Raw genomic sequence first — 18,092 nt, 5'->3', positions numbered from 1 at the left:
GGGTACATTAGAATGAATTGTATACACTTTTCGTACATATACATTCACAGAAAAGTGGTTTAAAATTAAATTTCTATCGAAATGTTACTTTATACAGTCAAAAATAATCTTTTCTAACCACAAGGCAGAAATCCGTATCTACGGCTGCCTTTTTCATTCTTATTTACTTCTATTTTATTGCGAGCTTTCATCATCAATAGTGTTACAACTCTTCGTGAGTCTTTGCCGCGTTTACTATTGCCTTCCATGTTTTGAAGGTCCTGTGTGCCACTATTTCCCATTGTCTCACTCACATTTTTTCCAGATCTTCTCTGACTTTTTCCACCATCTGCATCTTTCCACCTTTTTCTCGGCCGTCCTACAGAGTACAGACCTTCTCTCATCTAGGTCTCCCAAAATCATCATCATCAATGGTGCTACAGCCCTATGAAAGAGCCTTCGACCTTCCCAAGTCTATTACGCCAGTCAGTCCTATCCATTGCCAACCGTTGCCAGTTTGCTGCGCCTATTTTTCTCCCATCCTCATCTACACCATCCTTCCCATAGGCGCCCATACACACGGGCAGGGGGGGGGCCGTGGCCCCCCCCTAGCTTTTCGGGAAAGAAAAAAATTAAATTTATATTACATAAACATATTTTTGTCAAAACAATATTGGATAATTTTGAGAGATAAATTGGTAACAACATATTTATTAATAAAAAAATTCACATATTGGGTAGTTATTAATAGTTTAACAGAAAATCTTTGTGTCTGCGACAGTGGTCTGTATGGAATGTGCATAATACACATTTCCCACAATCACGGTATGCTACTAACGAAAACATTGAAAGAGATTAGAGGCGTGGGAAACATATACACTGTAATTTACACCCAAAATTACAAATTAAATGAATCATTTATAATACTGCAAAAAAAACCATATCAGCAAGAAATCCGATCTCTGATCGATAATCACTAATGAGCCATTTGTCTTTACCAACTGGTATAAAATAGTAATTATATTTTATATTTTGAAAAAATTCATACTGAAAAATAATTTTTAAAATTTATTGAACATAGTCAAATTTTAGTTTGCAAAAGTATTTTTTTAGTAAGTAGATTATTTTTAAAGTGTTCATTATGATGAACAGAACAATTTTATTTAAATGAAAAACAGGCGATCTTTCATGATGAATGAGTGTTAAGACCGCGTCCCACCATCAAATAATTTGATCAAACTGGTTTGAGCAAACTGAAAGTGACAGTTAGTGACGTCACATCCTGAGTGTTCATTGTGGATAATAATGAAAAATTTTAATTTTAAATAAGGTACAAACAAGTTAGACAACTCAATACAAAAAATTTGATCAAACTAGACTGATAGTGAGAGCAAAGATTTTTAGAATTTCAAAAAAACTGCAATTGTGACGTCACTTTGACGTACTTCCTCAAGTACGTCAAGTTTGCTCAAACTGTTTGATCAAATTATTTGATGGTGAGACGCGGCCTTTATATACAGGGTGTCCCAAAAGTAGCGGAAAGGCCGAATAATTCGCGAAATGAACATCGGATCGAAAAACTGAAAAATACATGTTGAATAATTTTCAAAAATCTATGCGATGACACTAAACAAGTCCACCACTTCAACCCCTGGGTGTGGAGCGGGGGGTAACTTTAAAATCTTAAATGGAACCCCTAATTTTTGTTGCAGATTTGGATTTTCCTTGTAAAAATAAGCAAATTTTATTCGAGCCATTTTGCGAATTGTGGATAGATAGCGCTATAATCGGAAAAAACGGTATATCGTGATACCACAGCAAAATTATAGAAACGGTCTAATATCTCGAGAAATATACTTCCAAATAAAAACTAAAAAACACGTGTTTAATATTTTTCAAAAATCTATAGAATGACACCAAACAGGATTTTTCATTCCACACTCCGGAGGTGGGGTGAAAGTTAACTTTAAAATCTTAAATAGGAACCCCCGTTTTTTCTTGCAGATTGAGTTTCCTCCTCAAAAAATAAGTAACATTTATTCGAACTTTTTAAGAATTGTTGACTTGACGGATGGCGCTATATTCGGAAAATGCGATTTATTTGCGCCATCTATCAACAATTCTAAAAATGTTTGGAATATGTGTGCCTTATTTTTCATAGGGATTCTATATCTGCAAAAATAAAGGGGGCTCCTTTTTAAGATTTTAAAGTAAAAACTTGGTTCGACACATACTCATGGTTAGTCTGCTCGCCAAAGTTGAAAGGAAGGCTTTGCAAGCATTGTATTCTTTTCAAACGGGTTTTAAAGAGAGGCCCAACTTTTGTGGTACCCATGACATTTCCATTTAAAAACTTGGTCTAGTGTTTAAATGTATGAATAATTCCTCACAACAGGGTTCAAACTAGGTTTTATAGGTGGTTTAAACTACAGTAGACTCCCTCTATAACGAGAACTGAAATGGTGAATTAATTATCTCGTTATAAGCGGATCTCGTTATATCAAACAATAATAATAATGAAATTTTTTGATGCCTCTTACGTAGTTTATTATGTGTCGATGGTCAACCTGAACAGTGAACAATGAGACTTCGCCGCCATAGATTGTAAATTTCCTATAGTATTCAATATCGGTCGATAAACAGGCAGATGTTTATTACAGGTGGCCGAGTTTATTATAGCACTGGCCTCGATAATAAGACAGACGTTGGGCATTTCTATGTACAGGTAGTTAAGGCATTTATTTATTTATGACCATTACAACGCTAAAAACAGGTAAAGACAAGTATGCTTCGATTTAAATTTTCCTCGTTATAACCAAATATGCCTCGTTATAGAGCGTTATAGTTCAATAGGGATTTCATGGGACACCTAATGTACCTCGTTATAAGCGAAACCTCGTTATATCCGTGTTCGTTATAGAGAGAGTCTACTGTATATATTGTCATCCGAAATATACAAAATGTAATGTGCAACATCTTCACGTTTGGCCCCCCCTAAAAATTTTTATATGGGCGCCCTTGATCCTTCCATCTAAGTTTTGGCCTACCCCTATTTCTACTTCCCACAGGTTGTGACATAAGGATTCTTCTAGGAGGGTTGTTATGCTGTGATCTTGCTAGATGTCCTACCCATCTTAGTCTCCCTATTCTTATAAGAGATACTACGTCTTTACCACCAAATATATGTTTATATCTGTGGTATACCTCGTAGTTGTACCTCCTCCTCCAAATACCGTTTTCACAGATGCCACCGAATATGCCTCTCAGGATCCTTCGTTCAAATATAAGCAGAAGGTTTTCATCTCCCTTGGAGATGGTCCATGTCTTCGATCCATATGTCAACACTGGTTGTATAAGGGTTTTGTATATGGTTACTTTTTTTTTTGGCTTAAGTTTCTGCTTCTCATATGTCTACTCAGTCCAAAATAGCATTTGTTCGCTAGGATTATCCTTCGCTTAATTTCTTCCGTCATGACGTTTTCCTTGGTGATCAGGGAGCCTAAGTATGTGAATTTGTCCACCACTTCAAAGGTAGAGTTATCAACAGAGAATTGGTGACCGATGTTTCTGGCTCTATTGTTGGGTGTTGATGCCATCATCTTAGTTTTCTCCCCGTTTACTTTCAGGCCCATATTTTTGAGGCATTTGAGAAGGTGGTATACATTTCTTCTAGTTTGCGTGTTGTGCGGGCAACTAGGTCCACGTCATCGGCATATGCCAAAATTTGGGATGATTTATTAAAAATATTTCCTCTGTTGTCTATTCGGACATCTCTGACCGTCTTTTCCAGAGCTATGTTGAAGAGGAGACACGCCAGCGTATCTCCCTGTCGCAGCCCAACATTCGTTTCAAACACCTGTGATTGTTTGCCCTGTATTTCGACTTTGCGGGTCTCCCAAAATACATTGTTAATAAATATGGCGATTGTCGTTACTGCGTATCACATGCCCTGTACATCTTAATCTATTGGCCTCTATATATCTCTAGAAGAGAGACTCTAACTCGTTATTGTGTTTGCGCCTTCATTCGTATGTCACGCTGTCTCTGAAAGAGTCATAATTATTACTCGAAGGATTTTACATTCCCACACCAGCGATTTATTTACTTCTCTTCTTGTTACCGTTCATGTTTCGCTTCCGACTTCTGGTCGTATTATGGTCTTATATATCATCTCCAATCAGCAGTCAGGGTTGCCCAAATGCCCATCCTAATCTTACCACCAAGCCAACAACAACGCCGGTAATAAATAATGTGACCTATGCAAATGTAGCATCCAACAATTATACTCAGCAGAATCAATGTGACACCACAACAGATATGCTACATAGATTCTTAGACGAATTCAAAGCCATGTTTCAGCAACTTATTCATCAAAACACCATGGTGATGAATATGCTTACTACGTTAATAAATAAAATTCATTAAGTTCATTAGAATAGCACTGTGGAATGCCAACGGCATTCTACATCACAAACAAGAAGTTGAAATATTTCTAAAACACAATTCCATAGACCTGCTTCTCATCAGCGAAACACACTTCACTGACAGATCCTACTTTTACATTCCACATTACACAACATCTCACAGCAATCACCCAGACAACAGTGCACATGCTGGTACTGCTATCCTAATAAAAAACACAATAAAGCACCATGAAATGCCAAAATATGCTGAAAATTTTCTACAAGCCACAACTGTCAACGTCTGCATGGACTCATATAATCTAAAAGTTGCCGCCGTCTACTGTCCACCACGACACAACATAAAAAAGAAACATTTCAGTGATTTTTTCGATACACTAGGATCCAAATTTATTGCGGGCGGTGATTACAATAGCAAACACATTTTATGGGGGTCTAGGCTTACAACAACCAAAGGTAGAGAATTGGCATCAGTGATTCAAGAGAAGCATTACGCATACCTGTCAACAGGAACTCCAACTTACTGGCCAACTGATCCTGCTAAAACTCCTGACTTGCTTGACTTTTTTGTGACAAATGGGTTACCAGCTCCTTACTTAGACGTAATACCAAGCTATGATCTTTAATAGGAACAGCAGCGTTACATAGAAAAACTCCCACAAGACTACATAATAAGAAAACCAAATGGGAAGAATATCGTACCAGAATTGAAGGAAAAGTAAAACTCGACATCAGACTAAAGGAACCCAATGAAGTCGAAGGGGCGATCACAACTTCTAATGACCTCCTAATAGAATCAGTACAACAAGCCACTCCTCGTCCCACCATCCAAAAGAAAGACATTTCTGTACCTAAAGAAGTGAAGGAACTCATAGCTCTAAAACGAAAAGCAAGAGCTAGATTACAACGCACGCCAGCCCCTGTTGACAGAACAGTGTACAACCGAGCCAGTAGTCGACTAAAAGCAAAAATTAAAGAACTGCGTGAAACTTCATTTAATGAATATTTGAAGGGTCTTAACCGAAGTGATAACTCCATCTGGAAACCATGCAAATTCAAAAACAAGCCTCAAATGCAGAATTCTCCTGTACGTGACTCCAGCAATCCTGCAGCTATATGGGCAAGAAGCGATAAAGAAAAGGCTTCACTATTTGGTGCATACTTATCCAATGTATTCACACCGAACTGTGATGTAGTTGATGACGAAATAGCTAGACATCTCTCAAATATCCCAAACAACATACCCGCAACCAAACAACTTTCTGTAAAGGAAGTTCAAAATGAACTAAACTTCCTAAATCCAAGAAAATCTCCAGGGATCGATAAAATAACCTCCAAAATGTTAAAAGAACTGCCACGCAGAGGAGTCATACTCATGATGTACATTTTCAATGCTATCCTGAGACTAAACTACTGGCCGACGCAACTCAAAACAGCAGAAATAATTTTAATACTGAAGGCAGGCAAAAACCCAAACGAAGTTTCATCTTATCGGCCAATCAGCTTATTGCCAGTTATGTCAAAACTACTAGAAAGACTCATACTTCAAAGAATAAATAAGGAAGTACTCCTTGAGGATTGGATTCCATCACACCAATTTGGTTTTCGACAAGGCCACTCAACAGTTCAGCAAATACACAGAATAACACATTCAATAAATTTAGCAATAGAACAAAAACAATACTGTCCCTCAGTATTCTTGGATGTTAGCCAAGCCTTTGACAAGGTTTGGCATGATGGACTTTTATACAAAATATCTAAAATATTTTCACTATCCTTCTATCGACTGCTCGAATCATATCTTCACGACAGACAGTTTCTTGTAAAAGTGAATGATGAATATTCGCAAAAATTCCCAATCAAGGCCGGAGTTCCGCAAGGCAGTGTCCTGGGTCCCATTCTATATGTATTATTCACATCAGATATTCCTACGTCTCCACACACTGTCATAGGAACCCTTGCGGATGACACCGTCATCTTAGCAATTCACCAAGATCCAGTAGAAGCTTCCAACATCCTACAAAATGACTTAGCAAACCTAGAAAATTGGGTAAAAAAATGGAAAATTAAGATAAATGAGGCTAAATCCGTCCATGTCAACTTTACTACAAGAAAAGATCAGTGTCCATCACTATACATAAATAACAAAATTATTGCTAAAAACAACTCTTCCAAATTCCTCGGCATACATCTAGACTCTAAACTTACTTGGAAAGTGCACATAACAAACAAGAGAAAACAAATAGACATGAAAGTCAAAGAACTCTACTGGTTGATAGGTAGAAAATCAAAACTAAGTTTGGAAAATAAACTGCTGATATACAACACCATAATCAAACCAATATGGATGTATGGTATCGAAGTCTGGGGATGTGCAAGCAAATCTAATATTGCTATCATCCAAAGGAGCCAGTCAAAAATACTACGCATGATCACAGATGCACCTTGGTTCGTGTCGAATTTAACATTACATGAAGATCTGAAAGTTCCATTCATCACAGATGTCATTAAAGATAGGTACAACAAACACCACGAGAAAATGGAAACACACCCCAACGCAGTATTACAGCCGCTAGTACAAGCTCCGATTGCCAGAAGGTTGAAGAGATTATGGCCAGCTGACATGAAGACTATCTAGGACTCCTTCATTGGAGGGAGTCCCTTCACGCCAATGAGGGGCCCAGCTCCCAAGCCAACACTTTAACTTATAGGATGCTAATGTATTCTGATTGTTAAATAAAGCATAAAAAAAATATCATCTAGATTTTTTCACCTCGAGAGAGAAGTTTTGACTTTATTAAATGTTCCAATGCAAATAAAGATCTGATAGATCTGCAAGGTAATAGTTAAACTTGTAACGATAACGCCGTCGAACGAGTAATCGCTTACCAACAGCTGAACCTCTCTCCGTGTCTCGCACTTCCACCAACAATTTATCACTATTATCGATGCGTGCTGGAGGCTGGAGAAGGAACATAGTAGAAGCAGTATTATATTAGTGTATGTTTACAAAAGCAAAGGAGATATAAAATATAAATATACAGGGTGTAACAAAAATACAGGTCATAAATTTAGTTACATATTCTGGGACCAAAAATAGTTCGATTGAACCTAACTTACCTTAGTACAAATGTGCACATAAAAAAAGTTACAGCCCTTTGAAGTTACAAAATGAAAATCGATTTTTTTCAATATATCGAAAACTATTCGAGATATTTTATTGAAAATAGACATGTGGCATTCTTATGGTAGTAGTATCTTAAGAAAAAATTATAGTGAAATTTGGACACCCCATAAAAATTTTATGGGGGTTTTGTTCCTTTAAACCCCCCCAAACTTTTGTGTACGTTCCAATTTAATTATTATTGTAGTACCATTAGTTAAACACATTATTTTAAAAACTTTTTTGCCTCTCAGTACTTTATCGAAAAGTCAGTATTTATCGAGATATTTTGAATATATTTGTCAAATCCACCACATATTTGTATATGGCAAAGTACGATTATGGAGACTTGGTAATAATGTGAAAATTTATTTATGATTTACATTTTTAGGTATATTTTGAACCATATTAAAAAGAAGTAATATCTCGATAAAAAGTGCCTTCTCGAAAAAATACAAAGAGGCAAAACAGTTTTAAAAACACTGTTTTTAACTAATGGTACAACAGTAAAAGTTTAATTGGAACATACACAAACATTTGGGGGGCTTAAAGGAACATAACCCCCATAAAATTTTTATGTAAACATATTAAAAAAGAAGCCGCAACTTGATAAAAACTGCCTTATCGAAAAAATACTAAGAGGCAAAAAAGTTTTAGAAATATTGAATTTAACTAATGGTATCACAAAAATAATTTAATTGGAACGTACACAAAAGTTTGGGGGGTTTAAGGGAACAAAACCCCCATAAAATTTTTATGGGGTGCACAAATTTCACTATAATTCTGTTTTAAGATGTTCCTGGCATAAGAATTATACGTGTCCATTTTCAATAAAAAATCTCTAATAGTTTTCGATATATTCGAAAAAATCGATTTTCATTTTGTAAGTTCAAAGGGCTGTAACTTTCTTTATGGGCATATTTGTACTAAGGTAAATTAGGTTCATTCGAACTATTTTTGGTCTCAGAATATGCGATAAAATTTATGACCTGTATTTTCGTTACACCCTGTATAGTTGTTCCATTTTATCTTTGCCCATGCGTCATGATTCATTTTCAAACAAATTAAATCAAAACATAAAGTGAAACGTATGTCGATGTGTATAGTATACAGGGTGAGGCAGATAACTGGCCTATTAGAAATAACTCGAGAACTAAAGGCAACAGAATCATGAAAATTGGAATAAATAGGTTTTGAAGGATAATCTATTAAATGAAAATATTTTCATCTCTTTGCAACTTCCGGTTATACCGGAAGTTGCTTATAACTTCGTTTTTTTAAATGGGACACCCTGTATATTTTTACATTTTTGGATTCTCTTCGATGTCTTCTTTCTTAAAATATGAGGTGTTGTAATGTTATACAGGGTATTTTAAAAGATAATTTCATTTTTTTATTAATTTCGTAGCAACATTCATACCCTGTAGAATTGTAGTAGTTTGACATCTAAAACTCTACATACGTTCAAATGATTTTTAATATAGTCTACTATTGTTAAAAAACGTTAGTATAGCTAAATTTTTAATTTTAGTCTACAGAGTTTAATCGCACCAACAAGCTTAACTACGTAGGTATTTTGATAGCTAAACCATTATTGGTAATTTTAAGGATCAGTCAGAATTAATATGTATTTACAAAATAAGAAAATCTACGGTTTCGTTTTGATTAAAATCTGTCTTCGTCCATCCCCCGATAGCACTATTTCTAGGTCTACCTGTTGTCAAGGAGGCTCTAAGGAAGACAGATTTTTACCATTCCGACCGTAGATTGTCTATATAAATTAAAATAATTTATATCGCAGTATGGATAGAACGCCCTCTAACGGAGAATAAGCGAAATGAATTTCGACTCAATTCAAGCTTTCTGCTTAACCCAGGTACAACATACCAAAAGGCACCGCCAGGAAAACATTCCACTTTGCGGTTCAGAGAGCCCATATGAAACGAGTCTTTGTACTCTATGCAGAGTATGGCATTAACAAAATAAGAAAATCTACGGTTTCGTTTTGATTAAAATCTGTCTTCCTTAGAGCCTCCTAGACAACAGGTAGAACTAGAAATAGTGCTATCGGGGGATGGAGGAAGACAGATTTTAATCAAAACGAAACCGTAGATTTTCTTATTTTGTTAATGCCATACTCTGCATAGAGTACAAAGACTCGTTTCATATGGGCTCTCTGAACCGCAAAGTGGAATGTTTTCCTGGCGGTGCCTTTTGGTATGTTATACCTGGGTTAAGCAGAAAGCTTGAATTGAGTCGAAATTCATTTCGCTTATTTTAATATGTATTTATTTCTGAAAAATTATTTGTGATTGAATATTTTCACGGCCAACCTAATAAAATTTTACGTATTTTTTGTTGCAATTAATGTTTAGATTGAATCACCAATAACTCACAAATTAAAGCAGTTTGGTATAGGGAATACATTTCATTACAATACTAAAATACAGGGTGTTCCATTTAAGAAAACTCAGAAAATATTCATTCCGAGTTTCGACCAACTCTGTATACTAAAATTTCAAAATTAGCTATACTATGATAGAATTTACAATTGTAATGATTCTTAACAATAGTAGACTATATTAAAAATCTCTTGAACGTAAGCAGAGTTTTTAATGTCAAACTATTACAATTCTACAGGGTGTGAATATTGCTACGAAATTAATAAAAAAACGTAAATATCTCTTAAAATACCCTGTATAATATTACAAAACCTCATATTTTAAGAAAGAAGATATTGAGGAGAAATCAAAAATGTAAAACTATACAGGGTGTCCTATTTAAAAAAACGAAGTTATAAGCAACTTCCGGTATAACCGGAAGTTGCAAAGAGATAAAAATATTTTCATTTAATAGATCATCCTTGAAAACCCCTTTATTCCAATTTTCATGATTCTCTTGCCTTTAGTTCTCGAGATATTTCTAATAGGCCAGTTATCTGCCTCACCCTATATAGTATACAGTATACACAATGTATATACACATCGACGTAAGTTTCACTTTATGTTTTGACTTAATTTGTTTGAAAATTTTTTGCTCAATTAGAAATCCAATGAAATCAATTAATTTGTGGTCATCTGATTGAATACAACCAATAAAACCAACATTATACTGAAAACAGATCCCATGGGCTGTTTTCACTCAATCATGTAGCTATGGATACCTACATTTCGTTTCATTTCGATTTTGACATTTCAAATATTCAATATTTCAAAATGTCACGATTTGGTTGTAATACTGATGAGAATATTAATGAAATTATCGAATCAAATATACCAAAGAATACTGTTTACAGTAAAAAATTTGTATGGAAAGCGTTTGAAAATTTTCCTTGGCTTGAAAACCAAGGAAAAAAAATTACTAATCACTCCAATAGATCGACCGCGGTCAGTTGGTTGGCCAAAAGTGGTGTTCAAGAGCAAGAGCTTATAAAAATTACGGGGCAAAACAATCCCAACTCAATAAAACCGTACTTGAACATTGATGAAGAACATCATAATAAAATTATTAACAGCATGCGTAGTGGAAATACATCTTCATCAGTTATAGAAACTAACATGTCTGGATCTTCATTAAATTTTTCTAATTGTTCCTTTGTTAATTGCACATTTAAATAAATTGTTTCTGCTCTGTATTTTTTTTTCATAACCAGCAAAAGATTTTCTATCCGAATAACCCTCGAACATTGATAAATGCTCAAAAATTTTTTAACAACTTTCTCAAGCTTGTTGCTTACAGGCAACAGACCTCCGCCTACGGCGTCGGCCTGTTTCCAAGCAACAAGCTTTCGAAATCTATTATAAAATTTTTTCGAACAATTATCAATGTTTGTGGGTTATTACTACTGAAAATTAATCGTGACGCATGGACAAAGATAAAATGGAACAACAAAACAATGCACGTAAAGTGCGTAAAGATATAATTAGTCACACCATGAATATATGGGAGAGAGTAATTGATAGACGAATTAGACGAATATGCTAAAATCAATTTGGATTTATACATATAGGGACCAAATTATAGAGGGTGCTACCTTTTCAAATTTACACATATAACATTGTAAAGAAGGACCAACCACATCACCGGATCAACAAGTGAAAATTGTAAAAATGAACATTTGGTGAAATTCCTCGAAGACATAAATATATTAACGTAAATTATCTCATGTAAATGTACCTATAAATGGCGCTAATAACCTTAGAGGTCGATGCGATTATATTTTTTTCTACTCGCATGCTTTAATATATCAATTATGATGTCACTACCTATATCATAATGAGCTTCAATAATGTTTGTTCCAACCCGTCACAAAAACCGTTCTTGAACGGTTACGAGTATGCGCAGTAACGAAAAATGTGTTACTGCGCATAATTTTATTCTTTATTGCGCATGCGCGTAACTATGCAAGTACGGTTTTGTATCGAGTTGGAACAAACCTTATGATATAGATTTTCATTACGATACAGATTTTTAACCAATAGGATCGCGGGAGGACGTTCAGACTCGAAGATGGTACATGCGCAATGAGCAAAGTCAAGTAAAATTCATTCGTTTTGACAGTTTATAATATAAACAAACAATATTGAATATTTCCGGTCTTCTGTTCATTTTTAATAAACAAATCAAACAAAAATGTTCTATATAATATGTATTGTAACAAAATAAATAAATTTGAATTTTGAATATATTATCTGATATACAGTTGAGTCCGCGAGTCTTTACTCGTGCGTCATTAATACCTGGCGAGATAAAACACATACTTTTTATCTAGCATCATTCTCTTCCACGCATGAAACTCATGACAAACCAGCTGCCGTTTGTTATTAAGTTAAAACACATGTTATTTTTGTGAACCATCTAGACTCAGTGCATTGAAAAGAGATAGGTACAAAAAAAGACGATTCGGTATGTTTTCATATTTTAAGCACAATTTGTTTGACGTTTCTATTTTGTTTACTTTTTGGGGCTGTCAGTCAGTTGAATTTTTTGCAGTTTTTGTCGAATTTTTGCGTTTTGAAGTTTCTTTATACACAAACAGTTGTTTTCACAACTAATTTTATATTGGACATTCAAATTTTAAGGTAGGTAATTATATTTTGGCAATTAATATTTAAAACATACAAAGCTAACGTCATTCACACAGTAAAGAAGTGATTGTGTTTAGGTTTCCGTCAAAGTGAATAAAATGACAATTAATTAGTTAGTAGTTATAAAATATAATATTATTTCCTATAAAACTCTTTTAAAAATTGTACTTTGATTTTACCAGTGGCTAAAATCCTTCTTGTCCTTAGTCAATGGCATTACTTTTGTTTATTGTTGACACTCAACATATTGCAAAATACTTTCAAATAAATAATAAAAAAAAGATTGTTGTATATTTAATTTTATTTTTTATAAATTGTTTATCTATTAATCACTAATGGTATTAAAAGAATTTATTAATGTACTTCAAATGTAGCTGCAATTCTGCCCAAAATTTTGAAGCAAAACTTACATTTGACATTCTGTTTATTTGATAACGTTAAATTTTATAGTAAAACCCGTAATCGGAACAGTAGCCACTTTCTGTCACTTGTTGTTGCGTGAAATAGATTTTCGACTTATTTCGTATGCTTTAAATGATGACGCACGGGTAAAGACTCGCGGACTCAACTGTAAGTCATCTGACGTTTTTTAGATTTTCTACGATTCATCAAGGGAAAAGCAATTGCGGGAAGGCTACAGTTCATAAAAATGACGTATTAACGTTATTTTTAATTTTTGGTAATATTTTAAGTATTAAAATTAGCTAATATTTAATAAAAATACAATTAAACTTTTTAAAATATATTTATTTCGTTGAACTCATAATAATAGTATAACTTCTTACGTGGGTACAAAGTACAGACACTATTTTTTTGTTGTGAATGATCGTAGAAAAACTCATGTATTATACCTACAACTTGCATTTAATTATTGTCATTATGATGCTCGTCTTCCATACGACACTCGCCGTTTCGTGGTTAGTGATCGTATCCGTTATACTCACATCATAATGACAATCACTAAATCCCAGGGTAGGCAAGGTAGGCGCCGCCTAACCTCTTCAAATGTACAATAATAAATTATTTATTAATATAAATTACTTATTTCAAAACTGAAATTTATAAATTTTGATACAATACCTAAGTATCTAAAATAAAACAAAGCTACTTTTTAATTCATCTCCGAAGGTGTAATAATTATTGTACGCTCCCCGTAGCGTAGCGCTGCTACTACAACGCGACGGCTCTACCCTAGGGCAGGCTCTTTTAAAAGTAGCCGAACTGAATTCGTATTTGTCTCACTCTTTACGCTAAGCACAGCGCTGTAATATTGTCGCTTGCCTGGCCGTATTTCCAATATTTTCGGGCTATAGGTAGGCTAGATTTTTTTGCGCCTTTGACATTGGTTGTGCCGAGCTACATCTCGGGACTGCCAATTGTATGTTTTAGGATCCTGACTACCAATTCTGAAAAAACGAAAAGTTCGAATTTTGCAATGAAAGGACATCGCACACATCTTATGGAAAATATAATGTCACTCAAATTCAATAAAATTTATACGATTAGATTCGTTTTAAATTAACGATCAATTCTTATCATTGCGCCAACTCTTAATTATGATTACTTACGGCGCAAATTGCAATTAAAGTTTATCGAAATCACATTTTTGGAGTCCATAAAATGTTAGTTACAATCATTATTGCTCTGAGTGCTATTCATAACAGCTTAAATTCCGCTGGGCCTAAGCGGATTAGTGAAACTAATCCGCTGATTTATGGAGTACCTACCGAAAATCTGGGTATTTTAAAATATTTTTTCTGTCTCTAACTTATGTACCTACCCATTTGATTTCAGATTTATTTATATCAATTTCTGCTCTTATTTTTGAAAATAGAGAGTTGGCGCAATGATAAGATTTGATCGTTAATTTAAAACGAATCTGTTGGTATAAATTTTATTGAATTTGAGTGACATTATATTTTCCATAAGATGTGTGCGATGTCCTTTGGTATGTGGAGTTAGAATAATATTTCTAACAATTTTCCGAATAACTTTATGCGATATCTCTAACGCGAAACAAAATATTAAAAATTCGTCCTGTTTGTGAATGCGCAGTAGGCCGCGTTAAAATTTAAATTTCAGTTGACGATCTTAAAAAATGTAAACCATCAAAATGAATGACAACAAAATTTCAAATCTGTATTTATTTTGATAGCCGAAATATAAGGGTGTCTTCATCTTAAATGCGACACACTGTATACAGGGTGTTTGGTAAATAATGGGCCATAGCTTAACCCTAGATTCCTGAGGTTAAAATATGTCGATTTAAGCTAACTTACTTAAGTACGAAAGTTGACAATAACCGAAATAGAGGGTGTTAAAGATAAACTTTTATTTTATTTATTCTTGAATATTTCCTAACAGACATGGGATAATAACACAAAATTTGCTAAGCGGGGATTTTTGGGACGAGAAATCTAAATTCGCCACCAAAAATGATGTATTATCCAGAGGGCGCCACATACGCCTTTCAGCGCTCATTTAATAGGATCAATTTTTTTATTACCCACTCTACATACTTTTAAATCAAAAATTGTATTCTGTTAATATTTTTACTTAAAAAAGGTATACCACATTCATTTCGCTAAACTCAACCGTTTTCGAGATAAACGCATTTTAAATCTGCGAGGCAACATAATTTTTTGCATAATATCATTGTAGTTACACCCGAAAAATAACTTAAAATCATAAAAATTTACAAAAATGTATCTCAAATTTCTTCAAATGGAATTTGCGATGCAATGACATAAATATGAGAACTGGCACAATTATTATGGTTTCAAATTTATTTTTCGGGTCTAACTACAATGATATGCAAAAATGAGCGCTGAAAGACGTATGTAGCGCCCTCTGGGTAATACATCATTTTTGGTGGCAAATTTAGATTTCTCATCCCAAAAAATCCCCGCTTACCAAATTTCGTGTTGTTATCCCGTGTCTGTCAGCAAATATTCAAGAATAAGTAAGTTAGCTTAAATCGACCAATTTTAAGCTCAGGAATGTAAGGTTAAGCTATGGCCCATTCTTTACCTAAACACCCTGTACCTATAGGTATGTACATATTATATTACACACTATATGTGTCGCCTACCCGTATACTGAGGTCACGAACCGCCACTGCTAAATGCTCGTTGCATAATATACATACTATTAAAATAAAATACATAAATAAAGATATAAAGTACCTATTATTAGAATTATTTTGACCAAAGGATTTACTTACTCTAAATATCTCCTCCAACTCATTAATGCAATGTAGCCCACAATTGCAAATGCTACAAATACCCCAGCTAAGATCGCTGCCACCTTTCCAGGTACTAAACCTTTGTGTTCAGGCACAGGCTCATCGTCTTGTCCATCTAAACATAAAATACGAGTATGGGTTAATTTTAAAATTTAAAATTTGTTTGGTTGTGAGCAAATAACAATTTAGTAACACAACAAAAATGTCACCTAATAGTCGAAACTACTATTTTAGTCCAGGAATATAAGTATTTTTCCGGTAATATATACCTACTTGTAGTAAATAAACCTATACGTTTTCTGGCTGTTGCAGATAGGACATAGGACCATTGCTAATCTAGGCTTGAGGAGCTTTCGTCATAGTTGGTTATCAGGGAGCACTGATTGTTGGGACGTTAGAATAATTAGGGTGTGCTAAGTTAAATACAGTCCGTCTAATGTATTTACCTTTGCACGTCATTATTTACGTTAGAGATCTAAGTTGACATTGTTGCCCAATTACAAAAAATTCTTGAATTCATTTTAAATCAAATACATCACATAATTTTTGCGGAAGTGGATTATACAGCAAAAACAAGTTAATATTCAATGTAAATAAATAAAAAAAAAACTTTTTTCTACGACCGTTTAATAACATGCTCATTATTCGCTATTTTTTTTATAGATAATAGCACCTATTACTGTACCCGTGAGTAATAATTCATTACTCACGGGCTGAAGTTACTCACGGGTCATTACTCACGGGCTGAAGTTAGATATAAGTGACGCATGCCACTTTTAATATTAATCGTATATAAACTGCAAATAAAATTACTTAAAGTTGTTTTTTTAATACAATAATTATTGTAATTTATATCAATAATTAATTATGAAAAATTTTTAAAGGAATTTTAACTGTAACAATGTCAGTATATTTTTTCCGTTTATATCTTGTTTACTACAAATTTTTACGTTTATAATTTATTTTAGTGACAGTGACATTAGCTCATTTTGTTTATGTTAATTGGCATTTATAACTAATATTAGCATTTAGTTTTTTTGTCAATTTCATTATTTGTAAATTAATTTAAGTTGGTTAGGGGGTATACCTGCCGGTCAATTTAATGTTTCCACCCCCCTTTTTGGTTTTTTTGCTTTTTATTGATTTCAGTATCTACCTATGTATGTATGTGCGTACATAAGTATTATATGTGCGCATATGTAAGTAATCTTATTATATTTGGAATAGTGTAGCAAACAGTAATTTAGTATCTATCGTGGCTGAATGGATCAAGTAATCCAAAGCCAATAAGGAAAGAAAAAAAAACTAATATTGTGTTTATTTTTCAAGTTATATTGTGTTAAATATGTTATAACACATATTATGTAGAGTTATATTATTATATTATATATAGTTAAATGTAAGTATACATTCATACCTATTCTGTAACTCATTTCGATGATAGAAGTCAGTAAAATCGAATAGAAGTGACCAAGTCGAATAGAAATAGCGTATTCCATAACTACTTCGGAATCTCTACAATCGTAATGTGAATAGAAATCACTTCGACAGCATTTACCCTGTCGAGATGAGATTTCGATTATCGGAATTGTGGTTGACGCAAGCGCATTTTGTTTTGTTTTGACGTTTATATTTTATATATAAAAATAATTAATTACATACTACTTATTTATAATTATTTATAGTATTTGTACCTTTTTTTAGCTGCTTAATTTTTAGTCTGTGGTGTTATTTGTTTAGAGAACTATATATATTTCATTTAGACATGTTGTACGAGTATGAATAATTGGACCTAACCTTATTTATTTGCTACTTGGCGTCTGAATGTTTCCCATTCACATTGTTGCCATATTTTGTTCGTATATTTCTTGTACAATTGCAATCAATGGTATAATGCACAAGAATAGCTTGATAAATAAATATTATACCAGTATACTTGTATATTTATCAGTCAACGCTCATAGCCTGAACAAATTATAGAAAAGATGCCATTTTTGGGAAAAGTTGTTTAGCAGTTATTTCAACTGAAATCGAATCTTAAAGATTGCATATTATTAGTAATATCAATTTTAAATAATTTATTAATAATAATGAATTAATAACATCAATTTAAATATCTTTGATTTAAAAGCATTTATACTTCTTATCTTCACTTATCTTTTTTATTTATCAGTTTATCTTCTTTTTTATATCAATTT

The 18,092-nt window shown here is 33.6% G+C and overlaps 1 protein-coding gene across 3 annotated transcripts in view; it reads right to left on the bottom strand.

The window, feature by feature from the left end:
* Nucleotides 1-18,092, bottom strand: part of LOC126883303 (uncharacterized) — a 161,416-nt gene that overhangs the window by 12,772 nt on the left and 130,552 nt on the right. For all 3 annotated transcript variants that reach the window (XM_050648666.1, XM_050648665.1, XM_050648667.1), the window contains exon 3: nucleotides 15,874-16,009. In XM_050648666.1, the coding sequence (XP_050504623.1) occupies nucleotides 15,874-16,009 (136 nt within the window). The remainder of the gene's footprint in view (nucleotides 1-15,873; nucleotides 16,010-18,092) is intronic.

Source organism: Diabrotica virgifera, chromosome 4 (assembly GCF_917563875.1).
Source record: "Diabrotica virgifera virgifera chromosome 4, PGI_DIABVI_V3a".
Taxonomy (NCBI): Eukaryota; Metazoa; Arthropoda; class Insecta; order Coleoptera; family Chrysomelidae; genus Diabrotica; species Diabrotica virgifera.
The sequence above is the reverse complement of the archived record's forward strand: the minus strand, read 5'-3'. Positions and strand labels throughout refer to the sequence as shown.